This window comes from Ptychodera flava (genome assembly GCF_041260155.1).
Source record: "Ptychodera flava strain L36383 chromosome 23 unlocalized genomic scaffold, AS_Pfla_20210202 Scaffold_24__1_contigs__length_23054250_pilon, whole genome shotgun sequence".
Lineage (NCBI taxonomy): Eukaryota > Metazoa > Hemichordata > Enteropneusta > Ptychoderidae > Ptychodera > Ptychodera flava.
In genome coordinates this window covers 22,839,713-22,867,345 of record NW_027248278.1, presented here as the reverse complement: position 1 = coordinate 22,867,345, position 27,633 = coordinate 22,839,713, and the positions used below count along the sequence as shown (strand labels likewise).

Genomic DNA, 27,633 nt, shown 5'->3' with positions numbered 1-27,633 from the left:
GTACGATACACGGCATCCAATGCAGTATGAAAACAAAACCACCTCACGGCGTGATGAATTTTCCTGATTCGGTTTTGAGATCAAGGAAATCCCTATGCACTGCAAAGTTGATGTGCTTAAAGCCGAAACACTGAAATAGTCGATCAATTTAGTCAGAGTTTTTTGTTAAGCATCATGGAGATATGGAACTGCAGCAGCAGCTGACTAGTAACTAGCGATAAACGATGCGCAGTGCGGTGTATGTTCACGAGATAGGAATTTTTTGCCCTAGCCTAGCACTAAAACTCGTTTTAGAACCTGTAAGTTACCGACGCTCCGTCTGTGCCCATCTACATCACTTTGTCCAGCATTACATTGCTGGCTTCGAGAGCAGCACACCGTTTGTTACAGACAGATTTCGCTATACGACGTCCAGTTGCAAACACCAAATTTGTAGCGGTTGAAAGTCTATGAGTAATGCAACGCGTATGTACACATTAAGTTTCTTAGCCACACAAATGTCCGCACTTTCATCTACCAGAACTGCTACGTATTGGCTGGTACGCATATTTACAATAGCATTTTCAATAATCACACCTGAAATCGCGAGGATATAATCACGTGCGGTATGCTTCAAAACATACGTAGCATTCTTTCCAACGCCCATGCTTTTGGTATTTTCAAGGTCGATCAATGTCATGAGTGACGGATATTTGTACATGGCGATATTTTTAACAATTCAGTAAACTGACCTCAATCCCATTACAAATCTCTCATGGAATTTTGTTCCTGATGTTTTTCCTAGCTTTGAAAAGTTGACCTCATCCTCATTTCAGAAAATGCATTTTGATGGTCTGCATACGAAACGTGAAGAATCAGTGTCGAAGAACGAAAGTTTTGTCATCCTAAGCTTTGCCTCAATGAACGCATTGTTCTTCTAACCGTCAATACAAAGTTGGCATTTCATAGCGTCGTCTTCGTAAGAATGACTTAGCCAAGAAAAATCATTCAACCTTCTTTCACAAAATTTTCGTGTTGAGTTTCGAAGATTTTCAACGCGGTGGTACTGAATCAATCTCCTCATCAATTTTAGAAGTGCTACTGACGTAATGCAAGTGCGTATCATCGCCGTCGCCGTCTGGAATTTTCATCATCGATTCGGTCAATGCTTGCGAGATTCTCACAGGCATCTGGTTCACTGACTTCGGCCATTTCGACATCTTCCGTTTCTTTTGCACCTCTAACAAGGATATCGATTTGAAAACGACGAACACAATCTCATCGACAAATTTGTGTAATTGGGCGAGTCTGTGGAGTAAAGCTTCCAGTTTGAATGAACGTGCAGATCTTGATCAATAATTGAATCAGTCAATATGCTATCAAATAAATACTAAGCCAATCAAAGATTTTGTACATCAATGTTGCTACATTGGTATTTGGTTGTAACATGTCAATCAGCGTACACAGAGAGAAAGCGGCTAACACTAGGGAATCACAAAGGGGAATTTCCATCTCCGACGTTAGGTAAACACTGTACATCAACACGCCAATCATAACAGTGTGCGTACCGTCAGTCAACCTAATTTGTGATATCAAACTATTTACATTGTGACTTCCCTGTTATGTGCGTGCGAGATCATTTCGTCACAATTTTATACTTGCACACTTTTAAGGGGTCAATCGGTCGCCTCGATGATTTATTTGCGCAAACCCCAAAGACAATGCGCTTCAACGACGCCAAGCCGTGTTCTAGTTCGGACGCCGTATATATTACACATATTATCTAGAAATACTATGCTTAATTTTGACGTCTAGAATTCGGCGACATTTACGTGCCGTGCGATACTATGGACAGTGACTGCAATTACTCTCTAGCTGTATTTTAATAATCTGACAAATCTGTGGAAGCATATCTAACAAAAACAAACACCAGAGTATTATGTTTTCCATTTTGCCTCCTATATTCACAGTTTTCCGACATCGAAACTTCTCTTTCTAGGCACCACCATCTTGACCATGTTGCTATTGACAATCGCAATGTCAGCGATTATAACGACGGCGGCACCGCGCTGTACAGAACAATTTGAAGACCATTTGCCCCGTAGTATTGATGTGGTATAACTCACTGTTTACTATACGATATAACACAATCACTGCGTTGATCTTCTTGTGTCGAGAGGATCTAAATAAGACCGCACTGCCCACAGTATTTTTTTGAAAGAATGTTACACGAGTTTGAGAACATGTACGATGCCCATTCGAATCTCTACAATCCCTCAAGGGCGGTGTATATTCACATTATCGGGATTTCCAAATGAATGAGATATCTAAGTTCATTAAACGTTTGTCTCATATAATTCCATATGTGCTGCTATGTTAACGCGTCGTTAATTTTACTGGAAGTGGTCATATCTGCATATATAGGCATGTATGATATACATGTTTTCAAGCTCGGCTCTAAGTGGACCGGGATCAGGCTTAACGCCGCGCCTGAGTGGGTTGTGCGTAGTGTGCGCAATGGTTTGAGCGTTAGCGATATAATCTGTTCGCTCCCCTGATCAAGGTCATTGCTGACAACGGTACGATCAGGAGGTTAATTAGCAGCAGAAAAGAAACTTGGTCTGCTGTACTACAGCTAGCGATCGATATGTTTGCTTCCTATAATACTGAGAGCGGACACAAACGGCAAGTGTACTACTTTCTCAATCCTAGTTCCTGTGCTAGCGGTCAGAATTCCGTGTTTCCCGAAAATTGCAATGTCCGCTGAAATGTGAATTTGCATGATGCAGCATGGCGGCTATGACTGTAATTCCGGTTGGCTGAAGTTAAATATTTTATAGACAGGACATGCATGACAACATTTACATATATCGAAGGAGAGTCAATCAAGGAGTGACGGGAGAATACCGTTTTGCCGGCAGTTTGAAGGATTACGTTCAATCGAATCCCACTTCAAATCGTCGTGAACTCCGAGTTCCAGCATGCAAGGCGAGGCCCGATGTTGATGGATTACATATACCATGCGTGCAGTTCACTTCCCTTGACAGTTCACGCCTGACATGCATACAGTAGATGAGATCAAAAATTGTCATGTAAAAATATGATGTCCGAAAAGTTTTTGTTTTATTCAACTGATATTCTTTGCCTTTGTTATCACAAAGGCATCCCCGTTTTTTATCGGAAAGACTATGATATCAATGTCTCCTACACAACTTGAAGAGTATGGGCGTGCTTACAATTGTTTTTACTGTTTCGCACATCTCGTCAACTGTATATGCACCTTGGCCCACAGACCAAGTCTTTGTTTATTATTGAGGTCAATTAAAGACAGTTTAGGTTAGAAATTTATATCGGTTAAATTAGGCCCGAATATTGAATACGAAAATACTTTCAATAATCAACAAAAAAGAGAAAGAATAAGTCAGTAATGTCAATTAATAGACGGACGAATTTAGATTGTCCATGGTTTTATCAGTTTTGAAAACAAATAAATTCGATTGGTTGACTAGCATAACCAGACAGAGCACTTTATTTCAGGAAATAACACATCGCCTTTCCTGACATCCCCGCTTTCGTTCTCTGTCCAAAGTCTGTGTGAACGCCTGTTTTGCCTCTGCCGTACTGACTAACATATTGTTTTCTGTCTTCAACCATTTTTTCACCGTTTCGCAAAATATATCTCCAACTATTCTTTTTAGCGCACCGGACAGTTCTGTCTATCTTTGCAATGTGGTTTAGGACATGATATCGGTCAAATTAGGAAGGAATATTGATGATGAAAATAATGTGCTCGATTCACACAGAAAAGAGTCATTTATTTCAATGGAGAGAGGATGAAAAAAATTCTGTTGATTTACACGATGAGAAAGAAAGAAAGTGGGTAATATACTAATTTCCTTCGATATTAAGGTGAAAATACTAATTTCAATAACAGAGACTAAAGGGTTGTACGCTGTACTTCACACTGGAACTTCACCCGTATTTTTAAAGCACAGAACGTTTCCTATTCATCAAAAATGTTCATGTGACTCAATGAAAACCATTCTGAAAGCCGTTTACTAACAACCCTTTCGCGGTTCTACCTTCCTGGCTTTTTGTCTGGACTGACCGTGGTTCGACGTAATCGTAACGCTGTTGTTTTCGTTACCTTAAAGTACCTTTCATTTACCTAATAGACTGAAAAGTCGTTTTAAAGACTTGGTCGAATTCATAGCGATTGAGAAAGACCCAGCCTCCTTCTGTGGTCAAATTTATACAGATAAAATAAAATTATGTTTGAAAAAAATGACAGGGTTTTTAATAACACCGACATAACGGAGCAGTTTGTTTTCATTCCAACTTTTCCCCACACAGAAACTGGGCAGTTTGGATTATTCATACCTATCTTAATCCTACTGTTCGTAATGTTTATGTCGTAAACACATCTATCGTACACTTTTAACACCTTTCCCGGGTTCTTGCACCAGGTTGGTCAAAATTGGCTGTTCTGGCCTTTTTGATCACCCCTCTTAAAATGCTTGGATAGTTGACTTGGAAAACAATTAAAATTAAAAGTTTCATCAGCAATTAAGCCAAACACCGGAAAACACAGAAAACATGGCTCATTACGCGTTCTCAGTAGGTGAAAAAGTTGAGGCCCTCGATGACTGTTACTGGTGGACAAAAGGGTGCAGTGAAGAAAATAGTTGCAGTTGAAGAAGGACCGTGTCAGTATCTTGTCGGGTTCAACGGTTGGTCAGCAAAATGGGACATAATTGTCGATGAAAATGAAATAAGGCCGCCAACAAAAGTAAGTAGCACCTGACACTTCAAAACGGTATTTATGGTGGAATTCTGGAGCACAGAATAATTTACCAAATCTACACGCATTTAAGAAACTGCTCGCGGTCACCCATATAATGTGGTATGGACGTTGTAGAGATGCAGAAGCATATGCGCGTGGTGAGATAGTGTGCATGAATGAATGTGTTTTCGCCGTTGGGAAACGACGCGATCACATTTCAATTGGACATGTGTACACCCCATATCCGAACGACTGATCGAGGCACAGCACAGGCTGGTGTTACACTCGCCCTGCGTACAATGCAGAATCCCGTAAACAGAAATCACTCTGTTTCCATGTACATAAGGGAGCGTTCAGTTTTTACGGCTGGGGGGGGCCGGCAAAATCTTGTCGCCGGTGTTCAAAAAAATATAGACCCCCCCTGCATTTTTCGTGAAAAAAAGATGACCCCCCTTTGTCAGACGAAAAATTTTGCTGACCCCCCCCCCCCCCCCCGCTGAAAAATAACTAAAACCCATATGTCAAATTTACCCGCATGGTTTGGATTTGAACTCCGGTACGCGGCGAACTTTATTCGTGTAGCAGAGATGCCAGTGCACAAACTTCTCAGCCACATCCATTGAAACGTCTGTTAATTAGGACGACTGTAAGGCAATTTTTAACTTCATTTCCATAGACAACTTATGTCAATGGACATTGTATAAAGTAAACTTTATTGGAGTGGTTCGCCAAAGGCAGCCCTACGGTTAAGAGGGTGATGGGCCATTATGTAAACTCAACTTTATTCTAATTGGCAACCAAAGGTGGCACGCTGGTAAAGAGGGTCAATCATGGCCATTGCATGAAGTAAACCTCATTGGAGTGGGCCGCCAAAGGCATCTGCCCGTTAAGAGGGTCATGGGTAATACATAAAGTATATTTATTGTAGTAGGCTGCCAAAGGCGGCCCGCCGGTAAAGAGGGTCGATCATGGCCATGGCATAAAGTGAACTTTATTGTAGGTATTATGTTTTTGAAAATGTGGTGACCCCCCCTTTCCTACCAATAAAAAAGTGATGAACCCCCCTTCGCGGATTCCAAAATTATGATGACCCCCCTGGATTTTGCCGGCCCCCCCGGCCGTAAAAACTGAACGGTCCCTAAGACCTGACTTTTCCCACTGCGAACGCACGTACGCGTACAGAACACATGGCATAGTACGCAGGGCTATAAGGGCCCTAGCTCTGCGTACAGGTTTGTGTGTTCACGGCGTTGCACGTCCGCGGCCTCCACCACTATCACTTAGGGTCAATGTCAAAAGAACGGTGTCGGACACTTTATTTCTAGTCATATAGCCAAATTTACTAACATGACAAAAAGAGAATGACATCGAATAATATCAATCATAAGTGTGGTTTTCTCTCCTTATTTACTGTCAAAAACACTAGAAACATTGAATCTCAAGCAGTTTTTTATGTTTTCGTTTCCGGCCTAACGGCCAGTACAGGGCAGATAGGCCTATTTTCTTCCGGACCACCCCGGCCGCTTCCGCGGACACACGGTGCCTTGGGGCAGCTTCTTCTCTACGTTGCACGTTGCACACCCTCTCAAAACCTTGTCACTCACCTATATATTTATTGAGTAAATGCGAATGTATTTTCAAAGACGAGACTCGCAGTCCAGTTGCGATGATGTACTTTAAGAAAAATTAAGACGTTTACAGGAAAATTCAGTGAAGGCTACCCTCGGCTTTTCCAGTAACCGCGAAGTTACTGGTAGTGGTAGCCTGCGGTAACTTATGCACTCAAATACGATCACGGACGTACCACGCACGTACAAATACCACGATAGTAAGCTTACGATGTTGTGTGGGCCGCTGTGTGCATGTTTCATTCACAGCGTTACCGACGAACATATCACTGCACACGGGCACGAGCTTTAATAGGTGGCTTCAAATTGTCCCTTTCCAATGAACGTTAGTGTTGTATTTGTAGTGACATGTGTGGAACCAACTAATTTGTCATGCTTTGTAAAGAGTAAGTGACATGTGTGGAACCAACAAATTTGTCCGCATGCTTTGTAAAAAGTAATTTTAATTAATTGCTCTTGTGTAGGGGGTTGTCAACCTGATGTAATCGCAAGTCCTCAGATTTCCATCTGATATAAGTATGTACGTAAACAAGAAAAGTAAACTCATGAATTTTAATAGACGTGGTGGCTATGACCAATTTCAGCCAGATTGGTCACAGCCACCACGTCTAAGTCTGTGTGGGGAAAAGTTGTCATGTTGGTCGTATTTTCCAAATGACATGGAAAGGCTAAGTTCTTTCAGCTGTCGTTCTTGTAGAAGTATCGCTGTAGGTTCTCATCAAGCCGTACGCAGGATAAGCTATCCCATCGCGTACACAAGTTACTATATTTACATAGAAATTGACCCCGTTTTCATGCGCGTCCATGAATGATGGACATATGTTTGAAACAGGCAAAAATCGTTTCCAACAGACGCTAAAATGGTCTGCGGCTGATTTTCGAGTAAAATCTTCTTCATGTTGAAAAACTATGTGTTTTTGTATGGATAGTTATGTGGCCGACATGTTTACAAAACCAGACGTGCTCGTTTTAGACCTCCTTGGTTTGGTTGTAGCTCGTTTACGGCGATTTTCACGGAGCAGCAAGCTTTGTAAATATATATAAATTCCAATATTTAAACTTACAACTCGAAGATAATATAATGATAATTCAATCATCACTAACAACGTCCGCTTTCATGCTAAAAGCTCTAACACCAAGTCGTATGAAGACAGGTTCCCATCAAAACCACGGTGTAATTTTTACAGTGAGCACGGTCCCATACAGTGGACGCGCGCGTCGTAGAGTGCGCGTTCTATTGTTTGCAGCTATGATGACGTAGCAGGTGACTCGATCACCCTTAAGTCACATGCGGTTTTAAAAAGCCATCGGAATAACTTGAAACCAATGAGAACGCACATTCAACACGACAACGAGCATGAGATGAGCGAGAAAATACGGCTGTGACAAAGAATCGGTCAAACTAACTCAAGAAATACCACCACTACTGAAAATAGTTTTTCCAACCGTGAAATTTCTGCCATCTTGTATGTTTCCAAATGTCCACATACGAACAGATATCTAAAGTTTTTCAAAATATAACTCTAAAAGCCAACACCGACTGTCAAAATGTCCGAAATATCGTCGAATTCATATTATCGTATCATATTCAAGCGATGAATACGATGAAGTCAAAATATTGGATAATTTGCATTTTCATCGTTGACAGTCGCCCAGATTTCCATTTTACTTATACCGATTGCATTTTTACAATTTTGAAGAAGCTGCTCCGAAGTACGAACTTGTGAAAATTATATGCTCCACAGACTGGTGTGAAGATGAGCCACAAAATATGTTTACATGATGTGGACTGCCGGTGGCGAGCTGCCATAGATCAGCAAAATGGTTTGACACTTGATATACGTTTTGACAGAATTTATCACCTTGGAACGTAACACAAATCTGGCTAAAATTAAAATAAGAAGTTACATTAGAAACAATGACTAAAGAAAGTTTTAAGCCCTAAAATTTTCCTATAAAATTTAGGTAAAAATTGAATCTTCAGTAAAAAACAAGCCTCAGGAATGGGACCAATATCACTGCAAATATTCTTTCCTCTGATGTCATTCGATTTGTACTGAAACTATTTAAGAATTTGAAAAAAAAATTGCTGACCAAACCCGAAATAGTTTGAACCATGTGCTAATGGATATTCTCATTACCTTTGCAATAAATGATACCAGATCATGTTAATGTGAATTTTGAATCAATGCTAGTTGACATAAGCCAATGATAAAATGATTTCCAGTCACAGTGGTTGATTTGAAGGAAAGGAAACGAAGTCAAAGATAACTAACATGTTCGGAACTTTATCACAGTGGACGCGGCGATTATCATGTCATACTAGTTGTGAAAGTCAACGATCGGTAAAACGTTTCGAATGATTGTAACCACTGTAAGCTTACGTAAATCATTGTATCGTAAACAGTTTTTATCGTCAAAAGCTGGGTTAATGTTTCGATGCAGAACTTTAAGTTAGAGATCTAAATGAATTTGTAAAATCTCTCTTGTGCAAAATAGGAGGAAAGAATGAATTGAAATTATATTACCATGCCCTGCCCGTCGCATTTTTATTGGTCGAGCTGACCCACGTGACTGCCCACAAATACACAGCAATGGCGTGTTTTCATGCCCGTGAATATGAATAATATCGTAAACATATTATCGTTACGGCTAAGACGAAAACTGTGATTTGTACAAAGACCATAATCAACGATAAAATAAAAATGGAGCTTTTGTTGGCCAAGTTTAGACGCTTTCAAAAAAATCTCCGGATTTGCAAAATGTTTGCAGCGCGCGCACTACTCACTGACAGTTTCTGGGGCCCTGTTGTCGTTTGCACAGGAAATGTTCGTACATTTTGACTGTTTTTTCGGGGTTCGTTGATAATGTAATTGAAATAACAGACTCCGCGCTGACCATAACGTTTACTTATGGGCGCTGGAGAGAGTAAAGCCTAATTAACGGGCGAGGCTTTTTGGCTTTCCTCTCGCCCTTGCCCATAAATAAACGTTAATGATAAGCGCATCGTCCGTTATTTCTATAGTATAGAACCCATTGGAATACATTGTTAAACAGAGTGTCATTTACAGCAAGGCTGGTAAGCACTAAAGACTCACCGATTCAATATGCTGTCAAATGTTCAGTCATGCGATATTTGAACAATATTGGAATACAGAAATTTAAAGACGAAGCGAGCATGTCTAATGAGAATTAGCATATCACACAACATAGTAATAGTAACATGTTTACGCCAATTTGACAAAGCAGATCCCTCATATTTACGAAACTAGAGTTCCCCCTCCGGCATATTACGCAATTATTGCTAAATGTTCTAACAACATTAAGTAATAATAATTTTGCAATGTGTCAGTATGAAAATTATCTCAGAAAATGCAGTGCTAGTAAGCGATTTGAGAGAGAAATTATGTGACTCTCCCCTGTTTATGTTCGCTAATTTTGAAGGCTTTTAACTAGATGATTTTTTGTGAAAACAATTTCAGAAAAAAAAACATTAAGTTCAAGGGCTTCAAAAGAAGATACAATCAGTAAATCAAAGATTTTAATTCGCTTTCTCATATTATCGGAGTCTTATAAAGCGATGGAAGTTCCGACAACTAAATAACGTCTTTCACGAATATAACATAAAAAGTCAATGAAATGGTGATAAAATAGAATCTAGGTCATGGTTTTCATTCATTTAGCAATGTAACATGTTAGTTTAACATGTTGGCTATAGAAGGTCAGACTTTCTCACGTACGGGCATGTACATGTGGCCCCGGATACCAGCATTAAGGTAATGATCTTCTGTTTAGGCGGAGTAATCCTGACGTTATTTTGCCTCCGTAACGCTACACTAGATGAATTGAGTGCATATGGCTTTTATGGCGGCAAGGGGATATCTCTTGGGCAGGGTGGACTGCTCAGTGTACAAATCTGTCGCACTACTTTAGAAAAATACAATATCATGTTTGAAAGGAAAGCTTTTGTTAAAAATAGGATAGACAGGGACAATATAATTTTAATTCAGTTCACTGAATTTTCTTTTGACGACTAACTTTTGAAGTTAAATTCATTAAAAAACTACCCGTAGAAACGGATATCTGCAGAGAAGCTGAGGCGAGCGTGAGGCGAGCAATCCATGATTACTATAACTGGCACACCAATAGCCAGATACACAATAAATTGACAAAACATGTAGGGTGTGTGACGTCTACCGGATGACGACATTTGACATCATTACTATGTCAATCAATCACGCTGACAGTAAACAATGCAGACTTATTAAACTTTAAACCTGTGATGGTGACGTATCTTTGATGATTTTAATTAAGTGTACCAGAGTTACCCAAAGTTTGTGGGCTGACTTCATCAAATATTAAAACAGATGAAGAAATAAATTTTAACAGGGAATCGTGTTCATAAGAAGACGATCGCAAAGTCAGGGAAATACGGTTGACAGACCATCGCATAGTACAGGGTAAACTCTAACGTTTGCAAGACTAGTGACTCTGGCGCTCGTACCTCCAAGAAGTGCTGTTGTAAGGGCAGACCCGCAAGCACAGACGGTCTTTAGCTGGGTAGTCTGCTAAATAGATCTATTTTCGGTTCGATCTATTAATCCCGTGATCGCTATGCCCCCTGCAACCTAAATACTCATTTAGGTTGCGGTGGCGGGCATATCTACCCTGCTCGTGCGCTTGTGCCCGCTAGTATGTCACTCGAGACATAGCGCGTTCTGCGTAGACGTCTTGCCAAGACACGCTTTTTTTTCCGATCGTTTCTTCCACAGAACTGTCATTTAAAGTTCAGTTTCAAGTTTTTTAGGTGCTTGCTGTTGTTAAAATTATTATTATTATCGAAAAAATGAGGACCTAACCGACATCGTGTGTTGCTCAATTGCTAGGGAATCCGATGTGAAGGAAAGGCGGTGATTTTTTTCAAAGTTGAATGAATTTCCTTTCTGGTTGTGGTAGTCAATTAATCGAAATAATTTTGTTCACAATTAATTAAACTATAGACAGTGTTCTGTCTTGATTCTCCCATCTATGATATACACTGACTCGCTCTTTCTCATCTTTGTCGATCGATGAAAGTATTTTCATCTCCAATACTATGTCCTAATTTGACAGATGTAATATACTAACCTATATTGTAATTAGTTTCTGACCAACGTATGTACAATAACTTGGCCCGTTCGCAAAAGAACATAATCTTATTTGACGAGATGTTTTGCTAAACTGTAAATAAATATATTGGATGAACGGCCGTACTTTACGCATTGGGAGATTAGCTTATTCATGATGTTGTCTCTGCGAAAAAAGGACGTTTAGGCGATAACAAAAGCGATGACTCGAATGAAACAAAACTTATCGGACACCATATTTATATCTTGCGCACACTTGTCGGTACGGTGTGCGACCGTATGTAGATCGCCCATATTCTTCTTGAAACTAGTCAAACCAATTCGGCGACAATGATGGTGTCTCCTCGTGCACGTCCTTGAACCCGCAGCCGTGACCATTGTTTTTTTTATATGTTCCGCGGTTGATGATTGGTATAATTAAGGTATCAAAATTTGAAGACACACGTGACCGAATCCTGTGATTGTTCGAGGCGAGACGGACGGCAACACCAACTGTCCACGAACCAAGGGAGTATCAGCAGTACGCAGTGCATTGCATGCTTTCTGATAAGGATAATTTTCGAGCTACGTAGCTAGTGCTATGGTTCAGATATCCGAATCTTTCGTGTTCGAAATAATTATCGATTGAAAGAGAATACTAAACTTTGTTATCAGTTTACATGTACATCACCCAGCACACGGGGAAAAGCAAACTGCTTCACAAGTTGGAAAATTTCTGCGAGTCCGTCTCACCGACGGTCGCAAGAAAAATTACGTCGGTATCGTTGCTCCGCCATGTTTATTTTTGTTTGTACGACTAGTTTGAAAGTCATATACTTTCTTAACTGTGAAATTCATATTGCCATTCAATATTTTGCGCATGAAGTCACCTTGCATTTAAATACGTTCATTCGGAAGAAAAAAAAAACGTTTACGTTGATGGTAATAACTAGCTCCAGGCTGTGACATGTATCCAGTCACGAATTTAACCTGATAAACTTCGTAAATCGAAATCGACATCAACATTGAGCGGTGATCCTGAACCGTTAAATAAATGTCGGCATAATAAAACACCAAATGGCTAGACTTTGGTGGGAGAGGGAGAGGGAGGGAGGAAGGGAGAGGGAGTTGTTTATGCAGTCGCGAACTGATCAAGGTCTTTTAGATCGATGGATGCAGTGTCGATTTACACAATTGCGCTGCACAGATCTCGAAAATTTACAGATAATTTCCCGAAATTTGACTTATTTTATAACAAGAGTAGAACAAAACCAAAATAGTTGGAGTAGCTCTTCAGACGATTGACTCGCAAGTTTGCTTAGTTAGATTATACTTACAGAAATTGGTCGCCGTAGTCTTCTGTTCAAAAATACGTTCTTAAATAACGTCAGTTGCAGCGGCGTCGTGGATTGACTGTACCTTTGTCATTACTGTTGATGTACACCTGTTATTGCTACAAGCATCGCGGGCTTCACAAAACGTTGTTTATGAACATTGTACTGGTCTAGCCGTTATATTCAGTTACGTATAATCTGTTGTTTGTATGTCAACACATTGGCCTGTTTCAATCTCCTGTGCACATTAATCGTAACCGTAATTTACACATACAGACGTAAACATTCGATCCCGCCCTTGAATGTCAAAGGTGACCGGGATTGACATGATCCCGGTTATCAAGTCCCTGGCCTCCCCATTGTGTTTACCAACTTATCAATACTTATCAATATCTATGAGTTTCGTTATTTAATCAGTACTCGGTTTTTGCAAACCCATTATAGTTTCATCTACGCGAGTACGCCCACGAATCACCGGAATGAGCGAACAGGTCCCTCCCGGTGGATTGTGGTTTAGACGGGATGTCTTGGTTTCAGGACGGGTTTCTTCTTGCTAATTATTAATAATTTTCAGTTGAAGCCTAGCAATGTGACATTGTACTATTGCATGGGAATAGATACCGTATTCACTTACGTTGTTCTGTATGTCTACTGGTGCGTTGTATTCCAAAAGTAATTTGGTCATCTTCTCTCCGCCGTACTTTGCTACATAGTGCAATGTTGTATTGCCATCCTGCAGAAAGTGAGTAATATATAGTTTAATTATGAAGTGAAATAACTGACAAGGACACGAGTTTGGCAGTCAGTAGGCAAGAGCCTGTAATGTTTTAATGAAGGTAACTGGAAAGTCTTGCAGGCCTTAAAAGAGAATAATAAATACTGTAGAAAAGCTAACGTACAAAGTAGAGAAGTCTCGCAAATACCGAACTGTGCATTTTTATGTGACATGCAGAAGACATGAGCTTGTTGTGCTTAAAACCAATAGATGGCCTGGGTCTAAATTGGTTGTTGAACTAATATTTAAAAAAAACAAACATAATGCACCCTCATCCTTAACTAAGGTAGGGCAGGGATGGGAAGAAACGGAGACAGCTGTCTATGACTTCTAGCCCCAAATGTAAGTTGGGTACAAATTAACATGATCAGTAGAGGGCGGTGTCTCCCACGCTGCCAGTGTAGATACTCCAGTACTGGCCTCTCGAAATGTTGCCTAAACTATACAGCAGGATATACCTAGCAATGATGTATCCTCTCCCTTGCCTTTTTGGACGAAAGCAAATATTGCACAATATAATGTTCGAGGTGAAGGCGAGTACACTATGAAGTGCAAACTTTGCTAGGGCCCATGGGTTGGTGAGGGGATACATCATTGCTATAAGTTTATAAAATATTAACTTTTTATTGAAGCCCGTGAACATCATCCGGCGTGATCGGCCCTGAATGTGTATACATTATACATTTACACATACTCCAACTACACTGTACCGCACGTCTAGTACAAAAATATGAGCATTACACTCATAGTTTGATTTGGAAATACAAAACTATGTAATTTGGAAGGAACCGAAAAGTAACTATATCTCTGCCGTCTATATCGAAATTGAATCGTCATCTTTAAATATCATGCCCTTCAAAAAGCTAAAGTACGTGATATGCCAGTCATCAAGAAAACGGAGCGTCCATGCATCGACATCAATGCCTTGATTGTTCAGCGAGCTGTCAGGTATCAGCTGATCAGTATGTGTCACTAGTAGTAACAGTACAACATCCAGTTAAAAACTATATCAACAGAGCTCCACACTTTCATTTAAATGTTTAAATTTCACTAATAATTGCGTCTATAAACTTCATTCCGATGTCTTCTTGACAATAGCTATTGTATTTTAGCGACAGGGGAAACGATGTAAACAGGTGTTTGGAAGGTCAGTTAATACTGGCGAGGCTTTGTCGGAAACTAGTCGAAACCGATCATGAAAGTTGTCGCCGATTTACCGATGCATCAGAAAAATAGGTAGCCCGGAAAGACATTAGATCAACGGAGATCCCACCATCGTTATTATTGTTGGTTGCAGTTGCACTTGGACTGATATTTTTATTAGCTCCGGAATCCTTTCTGTAGATGCTATCTGACAATGTTAATGACATCAACTGCCGTTGTTGGTCCTTGGATGGCTGGTTTGAGTAGCTTTTAACGATTGCCTAGTTTACACGGTCACTTTTGTAACATACATAATATGCCGTGTGTCAAACCCAGCATCATCTAGGAGTTTGCAAGCGTACTGAGTTCTGCTTCACTTACTTTATACTGCACCGTTGACACTGCAGCGCATCGGGCGACTGCTGAGCGACAGCAAGACAGAGGAGACGACAGGTGCATTTGGAAGGACTCAACAATTTTGATAAATCGTAAACAAATGCATTTTTATCGATATTTTGCACCATTATCAATATCTAGTTGTGTGTTTTACATGGTTTACACCATAATTTCTCTCCCGTTTAAACGCTTACTTCTTTATTCGTTTACGAACAAAAACTTTGTATTGTTATGCTTACTGTGGTGGCTTAATGCTGGATAATCTGATACATAATCAGTAATAATCAGGATGCATGACGTCATAAAATTCAAAGCTATTATATAGTAACAATACAAAGGCTTTATATCCTGGTGATTTGTCTGACATGTTTAACACTTTCACCGCGGGAGGGCGCATTCTGCGCCAACGGCCAGACTGCGGGAGGCGCGTAAACGCGCCAAGAACGTACGCGTTTATATGCGTTCGATATACGTTGGCTTTGTTTGATCTACATCATGTTTGTTGACTATTTCCTCAAGCCTAGCGTAGTATACGAGGTAGAGGTCAAACCTAGATGAGCATGCGCGCCAAATTTGTAAACAAATGCCGCCATATTCGGTCATTTCTCGGCCGTGATTTGTAAGGATCGTGTGATCGGTTGTTGTTTTTCTCTCAGAGGGTATTTAAAAATGGCGATGCGGGCACAGTTTAACACCGACAAAGCCCTTGAGCATGTTTTTCTAGACACTAATAGTGGAATTGTCACTGATCTTGAAACTGAACTCGACGAGATGGCGGAAGTCAAATTTCAAATTACAACTCTAATACAGAACTTGAATATGTTCCCAAACCAGTTGAGCAAACACAGAGATCGCAAGCAAGGCACTGACAGGAAGGTAGGCAATCTGAGCATGCGACAAAGGACCTGTGACTGACATCACAAACGTTGATGGGGTATCCTGTGGATGTTGTACAACATCAATCTATCAATGACAATTACACATCGGACTGGCTATCAGTATATAAGCTTAAATAGAACATAGCTCTCTTTTGAATGTCAGATGATACCTGTTGTTCGAAGATGAACTTGTAATAAATATGCATATTAATCTCATTTACGTGGAATATGTTTTAGCGTATGTGTTCCTCCTACTGAATTTGAGTTGATAAAACGTAAGTGGTAATTTTTAAAGTGTTACGCTGAGAAAAATACATTTATATATTGAAATAACAAAAAATGCAACATTTTTTGATTTTTTTCTGTAAAATCCAATATGGCCACCATGATCACGTGATCTTCAGGGCGTGTCACATGACCTTTTGTGCATTTTTATGATGCTCTGTCATATTGCAATACTCACTGAAAAAATTGTCCCGAATACTCAAATAATTACAAAGATATAGCACATGCATGTAAATCAATATTTATAAGGCCATATACCCATAGAAAACTACGCACAGGAATGCACGTATAAAATTAATTACGCAGTGAAAGTGTTAATAGTACGGACTCATAGTGCTGTCTTATTGTGATGTAACATGCACACGTACAAAGCAAATATTCTTTTAAATTTAAAATCAATAGGATCAGTGACAATTCGCGGCCAAAAGATTTCGTTAGAATAGGTACATATCGACATATCAGTATTTCAACAATAGCCTTATTTCTTACTTGATTTTAAAACTTAACTAAATGAAATGGATTTCAACATTAGGTGGGGTGAGGCCTTCAAAATTCACTTCTGGTTGTAAATGTCTTCGCCGAAGGCGTTTCGATTGGTCACGGTTAATTGCAAATAAAAAGAGCGTAGACAGCAGCAGTCAGATGTTTGTGTCCGTCATTGCAAGCTAGCGATTTTTCTCTCGCCAAGTGATGACCGTTGAGGGCGCTTGCTCCGAACTAAATTTATACCTTATTGATTGACGTGTAAATGGGACATCGCTTTGATGGCTGATAAGTGATATTTACAGAGCAACTAATCGGATCCCCTTAGGTTTAATAAAATAACACGTGTAACCCCTGCTTTGGCTTTGATCTAAAAATGATCTAAAAATGTAGTCCGTAAGAGACCACTTTTCTTAATATTTCAACTTTAAAACTCTTCGATGGGCCACAAAAGGTATGCGCATAATCAATATGAAGACACCATTATTGACACCATGGTCGGTCACTCCACTCCATATTGATAATAAGTTTCAGTGAAACGTGACCGCTTTTCATTGAAGCCAATTGCGACGGTATCATCGGAGACTGTGGGTCATCATGCAATTAACATTCTCGCCGTACGCACCGCAGGAGTTTATCTAAAAGTACATTGTAACAACGAATTCATCGTTTGTTAGATTTGTCCCGAAACTATAGGCTGCTAAATCTCGATTCCCTTCACCAGGGCCTCCCAGCTACATGTACGATACACGGCATCCAATGCAGTATAAAAACAAAACCACCTCACGGCGTGATGAATTTTCCTGATTCGGTTTGGAGATCAAGGAAATCCTGTATGCACTGCAAAGTTGATGTGCTTAAAGCCGAAAGACTGAAATAGTCGATCAATTCAGTCAGATTTTTTTTCCTTTTTTTGTTAAGCATCATGGAGATATGGAACTGCAGCAGCAGCCTGACTAGTAACTAGCGATAAACGATGCGCAGTGCGGTGTATGTTCACGAGATAGGAATTTTTTGCCCTAGCCTAGCACTAACACTCGTTTTAGAACCCGTAAGTTACCGACGCTCCGTCTGTGCCCATCTTCATCACTTTGTCAAGCATTACATTGCTGGCTTCGAGAGCAGCACACCGTTTGTTACAGACAGATTCCGCTATACTACGTCCAGTTGCAAACACCAAATTTCTAGCGGTTGAAAGTCTATGAGTAATGCAACGCGTATGTACACATTAAGTTTCTTAGACACACAAATGTCCGCACTTTCATCTATCAGAACTGCTACGTATTGGCTGGTACGCATATTAACAACAGCATTTTCAATAATCACATCTGAAATCGCGACGATGAAAACACGTGCGGTATGCTTCGAAACATACGTAGCATTCTTTCCAACGCCCATGCTTTTGGTATTTTCAAGGTCGATCAATGTCATGAGTGACGGATATTTGTACATGGCGATATTTTTAACAATTCAGTAAACTGACCTCAATCCCATTACAAATCTCTCATGGAATTTTGTTCCTGATGTTTTTCCTAGCTTTGAAAAGTTGACCTCATTCTCATTTCAGAAAATGAATGTTGATGGTCTGCATACGAAACGCGGAGAATCAGTGTCGAAGAACGGAAAGTTTTGTCATCCTAAGCTTTGCCTCAATAACGCATTATTCTTCTAGCCATCAATTCAAAGTTGGCATTTCATAGCGTCGTCTTCGTAAGAATGACTTAGCCAAGAAAAAATCATTCAACCTTCTTTGACAAAATTTTCGTGTTGAGTTTCGAAGATTTTCGAAGGCGGTGGTACTGAATCGATCTCCTCATCAATTTTAGAAGTGCTTCTGTCGTCATGCAAGTGCGTATCATCGCCGTCGCCGTCTGGACGTTCATCATCGATTCGGTCAATGCTTGTGAGATTCTTACAGGCATCTGGTTTACTGACTTCGGCCATTTCGACATCTTCCGTTGCTGTTGCACCTCTAAGACAGATATCGATTTGAAAACGACATGAACACAATCTCATCAACAAATGTGTTGAATTGGGCGAGTCTGTTGAGTAAAGCTTCCAGTTTGAACGAACGTGTAGATCTTGATCAATAACTGAATCTGCCAATATGCTATCAAATAAATACTAAGCCAATCACAGACTTTATACATCAATGTTGCTACATTAGTATTTGCTTGTTACATGTCAATCATCGTACAGAGAGAGAGAGCGGCTAACATAGGGAATCACAAAGGGGAATTTCCATCTCCGACGTTCATTAAACGCTGCACATCTGTAACCTCCATAAATGTAATAATCTCCACAAATGTAACATCAACCACAATTGTAATAAAATCAACCACAAATGTAATAAAACAGTCAACCATTAATGTAACAACCCGCAACCACAAATGTAATAAACAAATTAACCATAAATGTAATAAAACTCAACCATAAATGTAATAAACTTGAACTTGCATATGTGATCATTTGTTTATCAATGCCCTGAGTAAATAATAACTTTAATAAGAATAGTGTAATGTTATTGCATACTTTCCTGAAACTAGGTTTCCTTTCCGAAACACAGAATAGAATACTTTGAGAACGCTATCAGAAAACGGCGAGGTACCGATCAAACCGTTAGATAATGGAAGTGGAACAGCAGTTTTAGACACTGATAATTACATAATAAGGAAGCGTCAAAATAACTCGTCAACCAGTGATACCACACAAAGTTTATGACAGATGACTCAGAACAAATAACAGAGAAATATAAACCTTATAACAGAAACTTACGACACAAAACATTATGACGAGAACATATATTTTAATCTAGTAAAAAACAATACGAACACTACCTTCAACACAGTAGAACAAATTAGACATCCTGGCATCCCTAGTGAAGGAACAAACTTCAAGTGGGACAACATAGGAATACAGACAATCTAACGATTATTCCACACAATTTATCCACTGAAGACGAATTTGAGGCGATTGATTAAGAAAGTACGGCAATTTTCGAAAAAAACGGCGTTAAATGATCGTAGTGTTATACAGTCTTCCCCACTCTGGAGTAGAGACTGCACTGACTTTCAGATTACAGCTGTGTCTAGCCATGGCCAATCAGTTCTGTACACAAAACAGGGAAACGTAAAATACACTTTCAAATATACAAAACATACTAAACGCAAACAATTAAGAATGAATAATTTGTTGAGTTGCTTTCCTTATTACATAGATAAATATTTAAGGGCTAATTCCTCAATTGCAACGACAAAATAGATTTATTACATTTATGGTTGACAAGTATTACATTTATGGGTGATTTTTTTATTACATTTATGGTTGCTATTTATTACATTTGTGGTTGGTGTTTTTATTACATTTATGGTTGATTTTTGATACATTTATGGGCGATATTTCATTTATGGGTGCATTTTATTACAATTGTGGTTGATATTACATTTGTGGAGATTATTACATTTGTGGAGGTTACATATGTAGTGTGCGTACCGTCAGTCAACCTCATTTGTGATATCAAACTGTTTACATTGTGACTTCCCTGTTATGTGCGTGCGAGATCATATCGTCACAATTTTATACTTTCACACTTTTAGGGGTCAGTCGGTCGCCTTGAAATTTTGGGGGCAAACCCCAAAGACAATGCGCTTTAATGACACCAAGCCGTGTTCAAGTTTGGACGCCGTATATATATTACACATATTATCTAGAGATACTATGCTTCAATTTTGTAGTCTAGAATTCGGCGACATTTACGTGCCGTGCGATACTATGGACAGTGACTGCAATTACTCTCTAGCTGTATTTTAATAATCTGACAAATCTGTGGAAGCATATCTAACAAACACAAACACCAGAGTATTATGTTTTCCATTTTGCCTCCTATATTCACAGTTTTCCGATATCGAAACTTCTCTTTCTAGGCACCACCATCTTGACCATGTTGCTATTGACAATCGCAATGTCAGCGATTATAACGACGGTGGCACCGCGCTGTACAGAACAATTTGAAGACCATTTGCCAAGTAGTATTGATGTGGTATAACTCGCTTTTTACTATACGATATAACACAATCAGTGCGTTGATCTTCTTGTGTCGAGAGGATCTACATAAGGCCGCACTGCCAATTGTATTTTTGAAAGAACATTACACGAGTTTGAGAGCATGTGCAATGCCCATTCGAATCGCCACACTTCCTCAAGGGCAGTGTATATTTACATTGTCGGGTTTTCCAATAGAATGAGATATCTAAGTTCATTAAACGTTTGTCTCGTATAATTCCATGTGTGCCGCTATGTTAACGCGTCTTTAATTTTACTGAAAGTAGCCATATCTGCATATAGAGGCATGTATGATATATATTTTTTCAAGCTCAGCTCGACGTTGACTGGGATCAGGTTTAACACCGTGTTTGAGTGTGTTGTACGTAGTGTAGGCAATGGTTTGAGCGTTAGCGATATAATCTGTTCGCTCCCCTGATCAAGGTCATTGCCGACAACGGTACGATCAAGAGGTTAATTAGCTGCAGAAAAGGAACTTGATCTGCTGTACTACAGCTAGCGATCGATATGTTTGCTTCCTATAATACTGAGAGCGGACACAAACGGCAAGTGTACTACTTTCTCAATCCTAGATCCTGTGCTAGCGGTCAGAATTCCGTGTTTCCCGAAAGATTGCAATGTCCGCTGAAAAGTGAATTTGCATGATGCACCATGGCGGCAATGACTGTAATTCTGGCTGGCTTAAGTTAAATATTTTATAGACAGGACATGCATGACAACATTAACATATATCGAAAGAGAGTCAATCAATGGAGTGATGGAAGAATACCGTTTGCCGGCAGTTTGACGGATTACGTTCAATCGAATCCAACTTCAAATCGTCGTTAACTCCGAGTTCCAGCATGCAAGGTGAGGCCCGATGTTGATTGATTACATAAACAATGCGTGTAGTTTACTTCCCCTGACAGTACACGCCTGACATGCATACAGTAGATGGGATCAAAAATTGCCATGTAAAAATATGATGTCCGAAAAGTTTTTGTTTTATTCAACTGATATTCTTTGCCTTTGTTATCACAAATGCATCCCAGTTTTTATCGGAAAGACTATGATATCAATGTCTCCTACACAACTTGAAGAGTGTGGCTTCCAATATTTTTTACTGTTTCGCACAACATCTCGTCAACTATATATGCACTTTGGGTCACATACCAAGTCTTTGTTTGTTATTGAGGTCAATTCAAGACAGTTTAGGTTAGGAATTTACATCGGTCAAAATAGGCCCGAATATTGAATACGAAAATACTTTCATTGATCAACAAAAGACATAAGTCAATAATGTCAATTAATAGACAGACGAATCGAGGTTGTCCATGGTTTTATCAATTTTGAACACAGATAAATTCGATTGATTGACTGGCATACCCAGACAGAGCACTTTGTTTTTAGAAAATAAGAAATCGCCTTTCCTGACATCCCCGCTTTCGTTCTCTGTCCAAAGTCTGTGTGAACGCCTGTTTTGCCTCTGCCGTACTGACTAACATATTGTTTTCTGTCTTCAACCATTTTTTCACCGTTTCGCAAAATATATCTCCAACTATTCTTTTTAGCGCACCGGACAGTTCTGTCTATCTTTGCAATGTGGTTTAGGACATGACATCGGTCAAATTAGGAAGGAATATTGATGATGAAAATAATGTGCTCGATTCACACAGAAAAGAGTCATTAATTTCAATGGAGAGAGGATGGAAAAAAATCTGTTGATTTACACGATGAGAAAAAAAGAAAGGGGTAATAGGTGAAAATACTAATTTCAATGACAGAAACAAAAGAGTTGGTACGTTGTACTTCACACTGGAACTTTATCCGTATTTCTAAAGCACAGAACGTTTCCTGTCCATCAAAAATGTTCATGTGACTCAATGAAAACCATTCTGAAAGCCGTTTACTAAAAACCCTTTCGCGGTTCTACTTTCCTGGCTTTTTGTCTGGACTGACCGTGGTTCGACGTAATCGTAACGCTGTTGTTTTCGTTGCCTTAAAGTATCGTTCATTTACCTACTGAAGAGTCGTTTTAAAGGCTAGGTTATTTGGTCGAATTAATAGCGATTGAGAAAGACACAGCTTCCGTCGGTGGTCAAATTTATACAGATAAAATAAAATTATGTTTGAAAAAAAATGCCAGGTTTTTTATAACATGGACATAACGAAGAAGTTTGTTTTGGTGGTATTTTCCTAATGACATGGCAAGGGTAAGTTCTTTCAGCTGTCGTTCTTGTAGAAGTATCGCTGTAGGTTCACATCTGGCTGTACACAGGATAAGCTACCCCATCGCGTACACAAGTTACTATATTTACGCAGTGTAATTGACCCCATTTTCATTGCTAATGTTTCAGCATTTTACACCTCTGCGCGTCCATGAATGATGGACAGATGTTTGAAACAGGCAAAACCCGTTTCCAACAGACGCTAAAATGGTCTGCGGCTGATTTTCGAGTAAAATCTTCTTCATGTTGAAAAACTATGTGTTTTTGTATGGATAGTTATGTGGCCGACATGTTTACAAAACCAGACGTGCTCGTTTTAGACCTCCTTGGTTTAGTTGTATCTCGTTTACGGCGATTTTCACGGAGCAGCAAGCTTTGTAAATATATCAACATTCAAATATTTAAAACTTACAACTCAGTAGTATAATGATCATTCAATCATCACTAACAACGTCCGCTTTCATGCTAAAAGCGCTGACATCAAGTCGTATTAAGACAGGTTCTCATCAAAACCACAGCATATTTTTTACAGTGAGCACTGTCCCATGCAGTGGACGCGCGCGTTCCATTGTTTGCAGCTTTGATGACGTAGCAGGTGACTCGATCAGTTTTAAAAAGCCATCGGAATAACAGGAAACAAATGAGAACGCACGTTCAACACAACAACGAACATTGTCGCGGAATCTCCACGATATTACTTGTGTGGACATTTCCAGTGTAGATAGTATTGTGAAAACTCATTAAAATAATCGCAATCATACCAATCCATAATCCAATAACACTAGGTCAAATTTGTAAGACAATAGTTGTAAACATAGACACAAAACAGCACAGAACAGACAGTAAATAGACGGTACACAAACAAAGTCAAATTCATGAAAGAAAGATATATGGACCTCTGGCCAAAAGACCAAGAAGTGGCTCTAAGTAGCTTAACTTGTAAATATTCATGAACTCTGTGTAACTTCTATGCGCCTGATCTTTGACTCTTTTCTAATGACATGCACAAAATTTGCATGATCATTTAGATCATTTGCATCAGTCCAAATCTTTTCTAATTTCTTAGCTACTTTTTTCTATTTGGATTGTAAATACGGTAAAGATGATTTTGTCATAATACAAGAAAACAAACTATACAACTGGATATGAATTGGATCTCCTGGAAGTTGAAATATTTGACTCTGCCGATTTTCAAAGATGTCAACTGCACATAGATTTTTGTCTATGCCAACTAGGCATTTTACTAGCTGTTCTCTCTAAGTAAATTAAAGTTGTTGCAGCATTATCAAATTTTGTCACGTGACAAAACTAAGCTGCCCTCAACTGCTGACCTGTGATGCTGCCGAAACTTAACAGACTTCCCAACAAACATAAGATGAGCGAGAAAATACGGCTGTGACAAAGAATCGGTCAAACTAACTCAAGAAATACCACTGAGAAAATATTTTTTCCAACCGTGAAATTTCTGCCATCTTGTATGTTTCCAAATGTCCACATACGCACAAATATCTCTTTTTTTTCACAATATAACTCTAAAAGCCAACACCGACCGTCAAAATGTCCGAAATATCGTCGAATTCATATTATCGTATTATATTCAAGCGATGAATACGATGAAGTCACAATATTGGATAATTTGCACTTTCATCGTTGACAGTTGCCCAGATTTCTGTTTTACTTATACCGATTGCATTTTTACAATTTTGAAGAAGTTTCTCCGAAGTACGAACTTGTGAAAATTATATGATCCACAGACTGGTGTGAAGATGAGCCAAAAAATATGTTTGATGTGGACTGCAGGTGGGGAGCTGCCGTAGGTCAGCAAAATTTTGATATTTGATATACGTTTTGACAGTATTTATCGTCTTGGAACATAACACAAAGTTACATAAGAAACAATTACTAAAGAAAATATTCAGCTAATAAAAAATCCTATAAAATTTAGGTAAAATTTGAATCTTCATTCAACAGCCTCAGATATGGGACCATTGTCACAGCAAATATACTTTCCTTTAATGTCATTCGATTTGGACTGCAACTATTTAAAAATTTGGAATATTTACTGACTAAACCTGAAATATGTTGTACCATATACTAATGAATATGCTCATAACCTTTGCAATAACTGTTATCCGATTATGTTAATGTGAATTTTGAATCAATGCTAGTTGACATTAGCCAATGATAAAATGAGTTCCCGACACAGTTATTTTGTTGGATATTAAACGACGTCAAAGATACCTAACATGTTCGGAACTTTATCAGAGGGGACGCGGCGATTATCATGTCATACCAGTTGTGAAAGTCAACGATCGGTAAAACGTTTCGAATGATTGTAACCACTGTAAGCTTACGTGAATCATTGTATCGTAAACAGTTTTTATCGTCAAAAGCTGGGTTAATGTTTCGATGCAGAACTTTAGGTTAGAGATCTAAATGAATTTGTAAAATCTCTCTTGAATTGAATTGAAGTTTTATTACCATGCCCTGCCCGTCGCATTTTTATTGGTCGAGCTGACCCACGTGACTGCTCACAAATACAGAGTAATGGTTTGTTTTCATGCCCATAAATATGAATAATATCTTAAACATATTAACTTTACGGCTAAAACGAAAATTGTGATTTGTACAAAGATCATAATCAACAACAAATTAAAATGGGGCATTTGTGGGCCAAGTTTAGACGCTTTTTTCAAAAAATCTCTGGATTTGCAAAATTTTTGTAGCACGCACTACTCACTGACAGGTTTTGGGGCCCCGTTGTCATTAGCGCGGGAACTTTTCTTAATTTTTGACGGTTTTTCGGGGTTCGTTGATAATATAATTGAAATTACACATTCCAAGCTGACCGTTAACGTTTATTTATTGGCGCGGGCGAGAGAAAAGCCAAATTAACGGGCTCGGAAAGCCTCGCCAGTAATTTTTGGTTTCCACTCGTCCTTGCCAATAAAAAAACATCAATGGTCAGCGCGTCAAAATGTCCGAAATATCGTCGAATTCATATTATCGTATTATATTCAAGCGATGAATACGATGAAGTCACAATATTGGATAATTTGCACTTTCATCGTTGACAGTTGCCCAGATTTCTGTTTTACTTATACCGATTGCATTTTTACAATTTTGAAGAAGCTTCTCCGAAGTACGAACCTGTGAAAATTATATGCTCCACAGACTGGTGTGAAGATGAGCCACAAAATATGTTTACATGATGAGGACTGCCGGTGGGGAGCTGCCGTAGATCAGAAAAATGGTTTGATATTTGATATACGTTTTGACAGTATTTATCATCTTGGAACATCACACAAAGTTACATTCGAAACAATTACTAAAGAAAATTTTAAGCCCATAAAATTCCCTATAAAATTTAGGTAAAATTTGAATCTTCATTTAACAGCCTCAGATATGGGACCGATATCACTGCAAATACTCTTTCCTCTGATGTCATTCGATTTGTACTGAAACTATTTAAGAATTGGAAAAAATTACTGACCGAACCCGAAATAGTTTGAACCATGTGCTAATGGATATTCTTAAAACATTTGCAATAAATGATACCAGATCATGTTAATGTGAATTTTGAATCAATGCTAGTTGACATAAGCCAATGATAAAATGATTTCCCGGCACAGTGGTTGATTTGGAGGAAACGAAACGACGTCAAAGATAACTAACATGTTCGGAACTTTATCAGAGGGGACGCGGCGATTATCATGTCATACCAGTTGTGAAAGTCAACGATCGGTAAAACGTTTCGAATGATTGTAACCACTGTAAGCTTACGTAAATCATTGTATCGTAAACAGTTTTTATCGTCAAAAGCTGGGTTAATGTTTCGATGCAGAACTTCAGGTTAGAGATCTAAATGAATTTGTAAAATCTCTCTTGAATTGAATTGAAGTTTTATTACCATGCCCTGCCCGTCGCATTTTTATTGGTCGAGCTGACCCACGTGACTGCCCACAAATACACAGTAATGGTTTGTTTTCATGCCCATAAATATGAATAATATCGTAAACATATTAACTTTACGGCTAAAACGAAAATTGTGATTTGTACAAAGATCATAATCAACCACAAATTAAAATGGGGCATTTGTGGGCCAAGTTTAGACGCTTTTTTCAAAAAATCTCTGGATTTGCAAAATTTTTGTAGCACGCACTACTCACTGACAGGTTTTGGGGCCCCGTTGTCATTAGCGCGGGAACTTTTCTTAATTTTTGACGGTTTTTCGGGGTTCGTTGATAATATAATTGAAATTACACATTCCAAGCTGACCGTTAACGTTTATTTATTGGCGCGGGCGAGAGAAAAGCCAAATTAACGGGCTCGGAAAGCCTCGCCAGTAATTTTTTGGTTTCCACTCGTCCTTGCCAATAAATAAACATCAATGGTCAGCGCGTCGTCCGTTATTTCTATAGTATAGAATCAATTGGAATACATTGTTAAAGAGACTGTCATTCACAGTCAGCTAGTAAGCAATAAAGACTCACCGATTCAATATGCTGTCAAATGTTTCAGTCATGTGATATTTGAACGATATTGGAATACAGAAATTTAAAGAAAAATCAAGCA

The 27,633-nt window shown here is 39.0% G+C and overlaps 2 protein-coding genes across 2 annotated transcripts in view; both read right to left on the bottom strand.

Moving 5' to 3' along the window:
* Positions 1-27,633, bottom strand: part of LOC139124992 (death-associated protein kinase 1-like) — a 353,067-nt gene that overhangs the window by 199,332 nt on the left and 126,102 nt on the right. The gene's annotated exons all lie outside the window — the stretch shown is intronic.
* LOC139125093 (26S proteasome non-ATPase regulatory subunit 10-like) overlaps positions 1-27,633 on the bottom strand; it is a 107,049-nt gene that overhangs the window by 10,324 nt on the left and 69,092 nt on the right. The window contains exon 6 of the mRNA XM_070691200.1: positions 13,464-13,562. Coding sequence (XP_070547301.1) covers positions 13,464-13,562 — 99 coding nt within the window. The remainder of the gene's footprint in view (positions 1-13,463; positions 13,563-27,633) is intronic.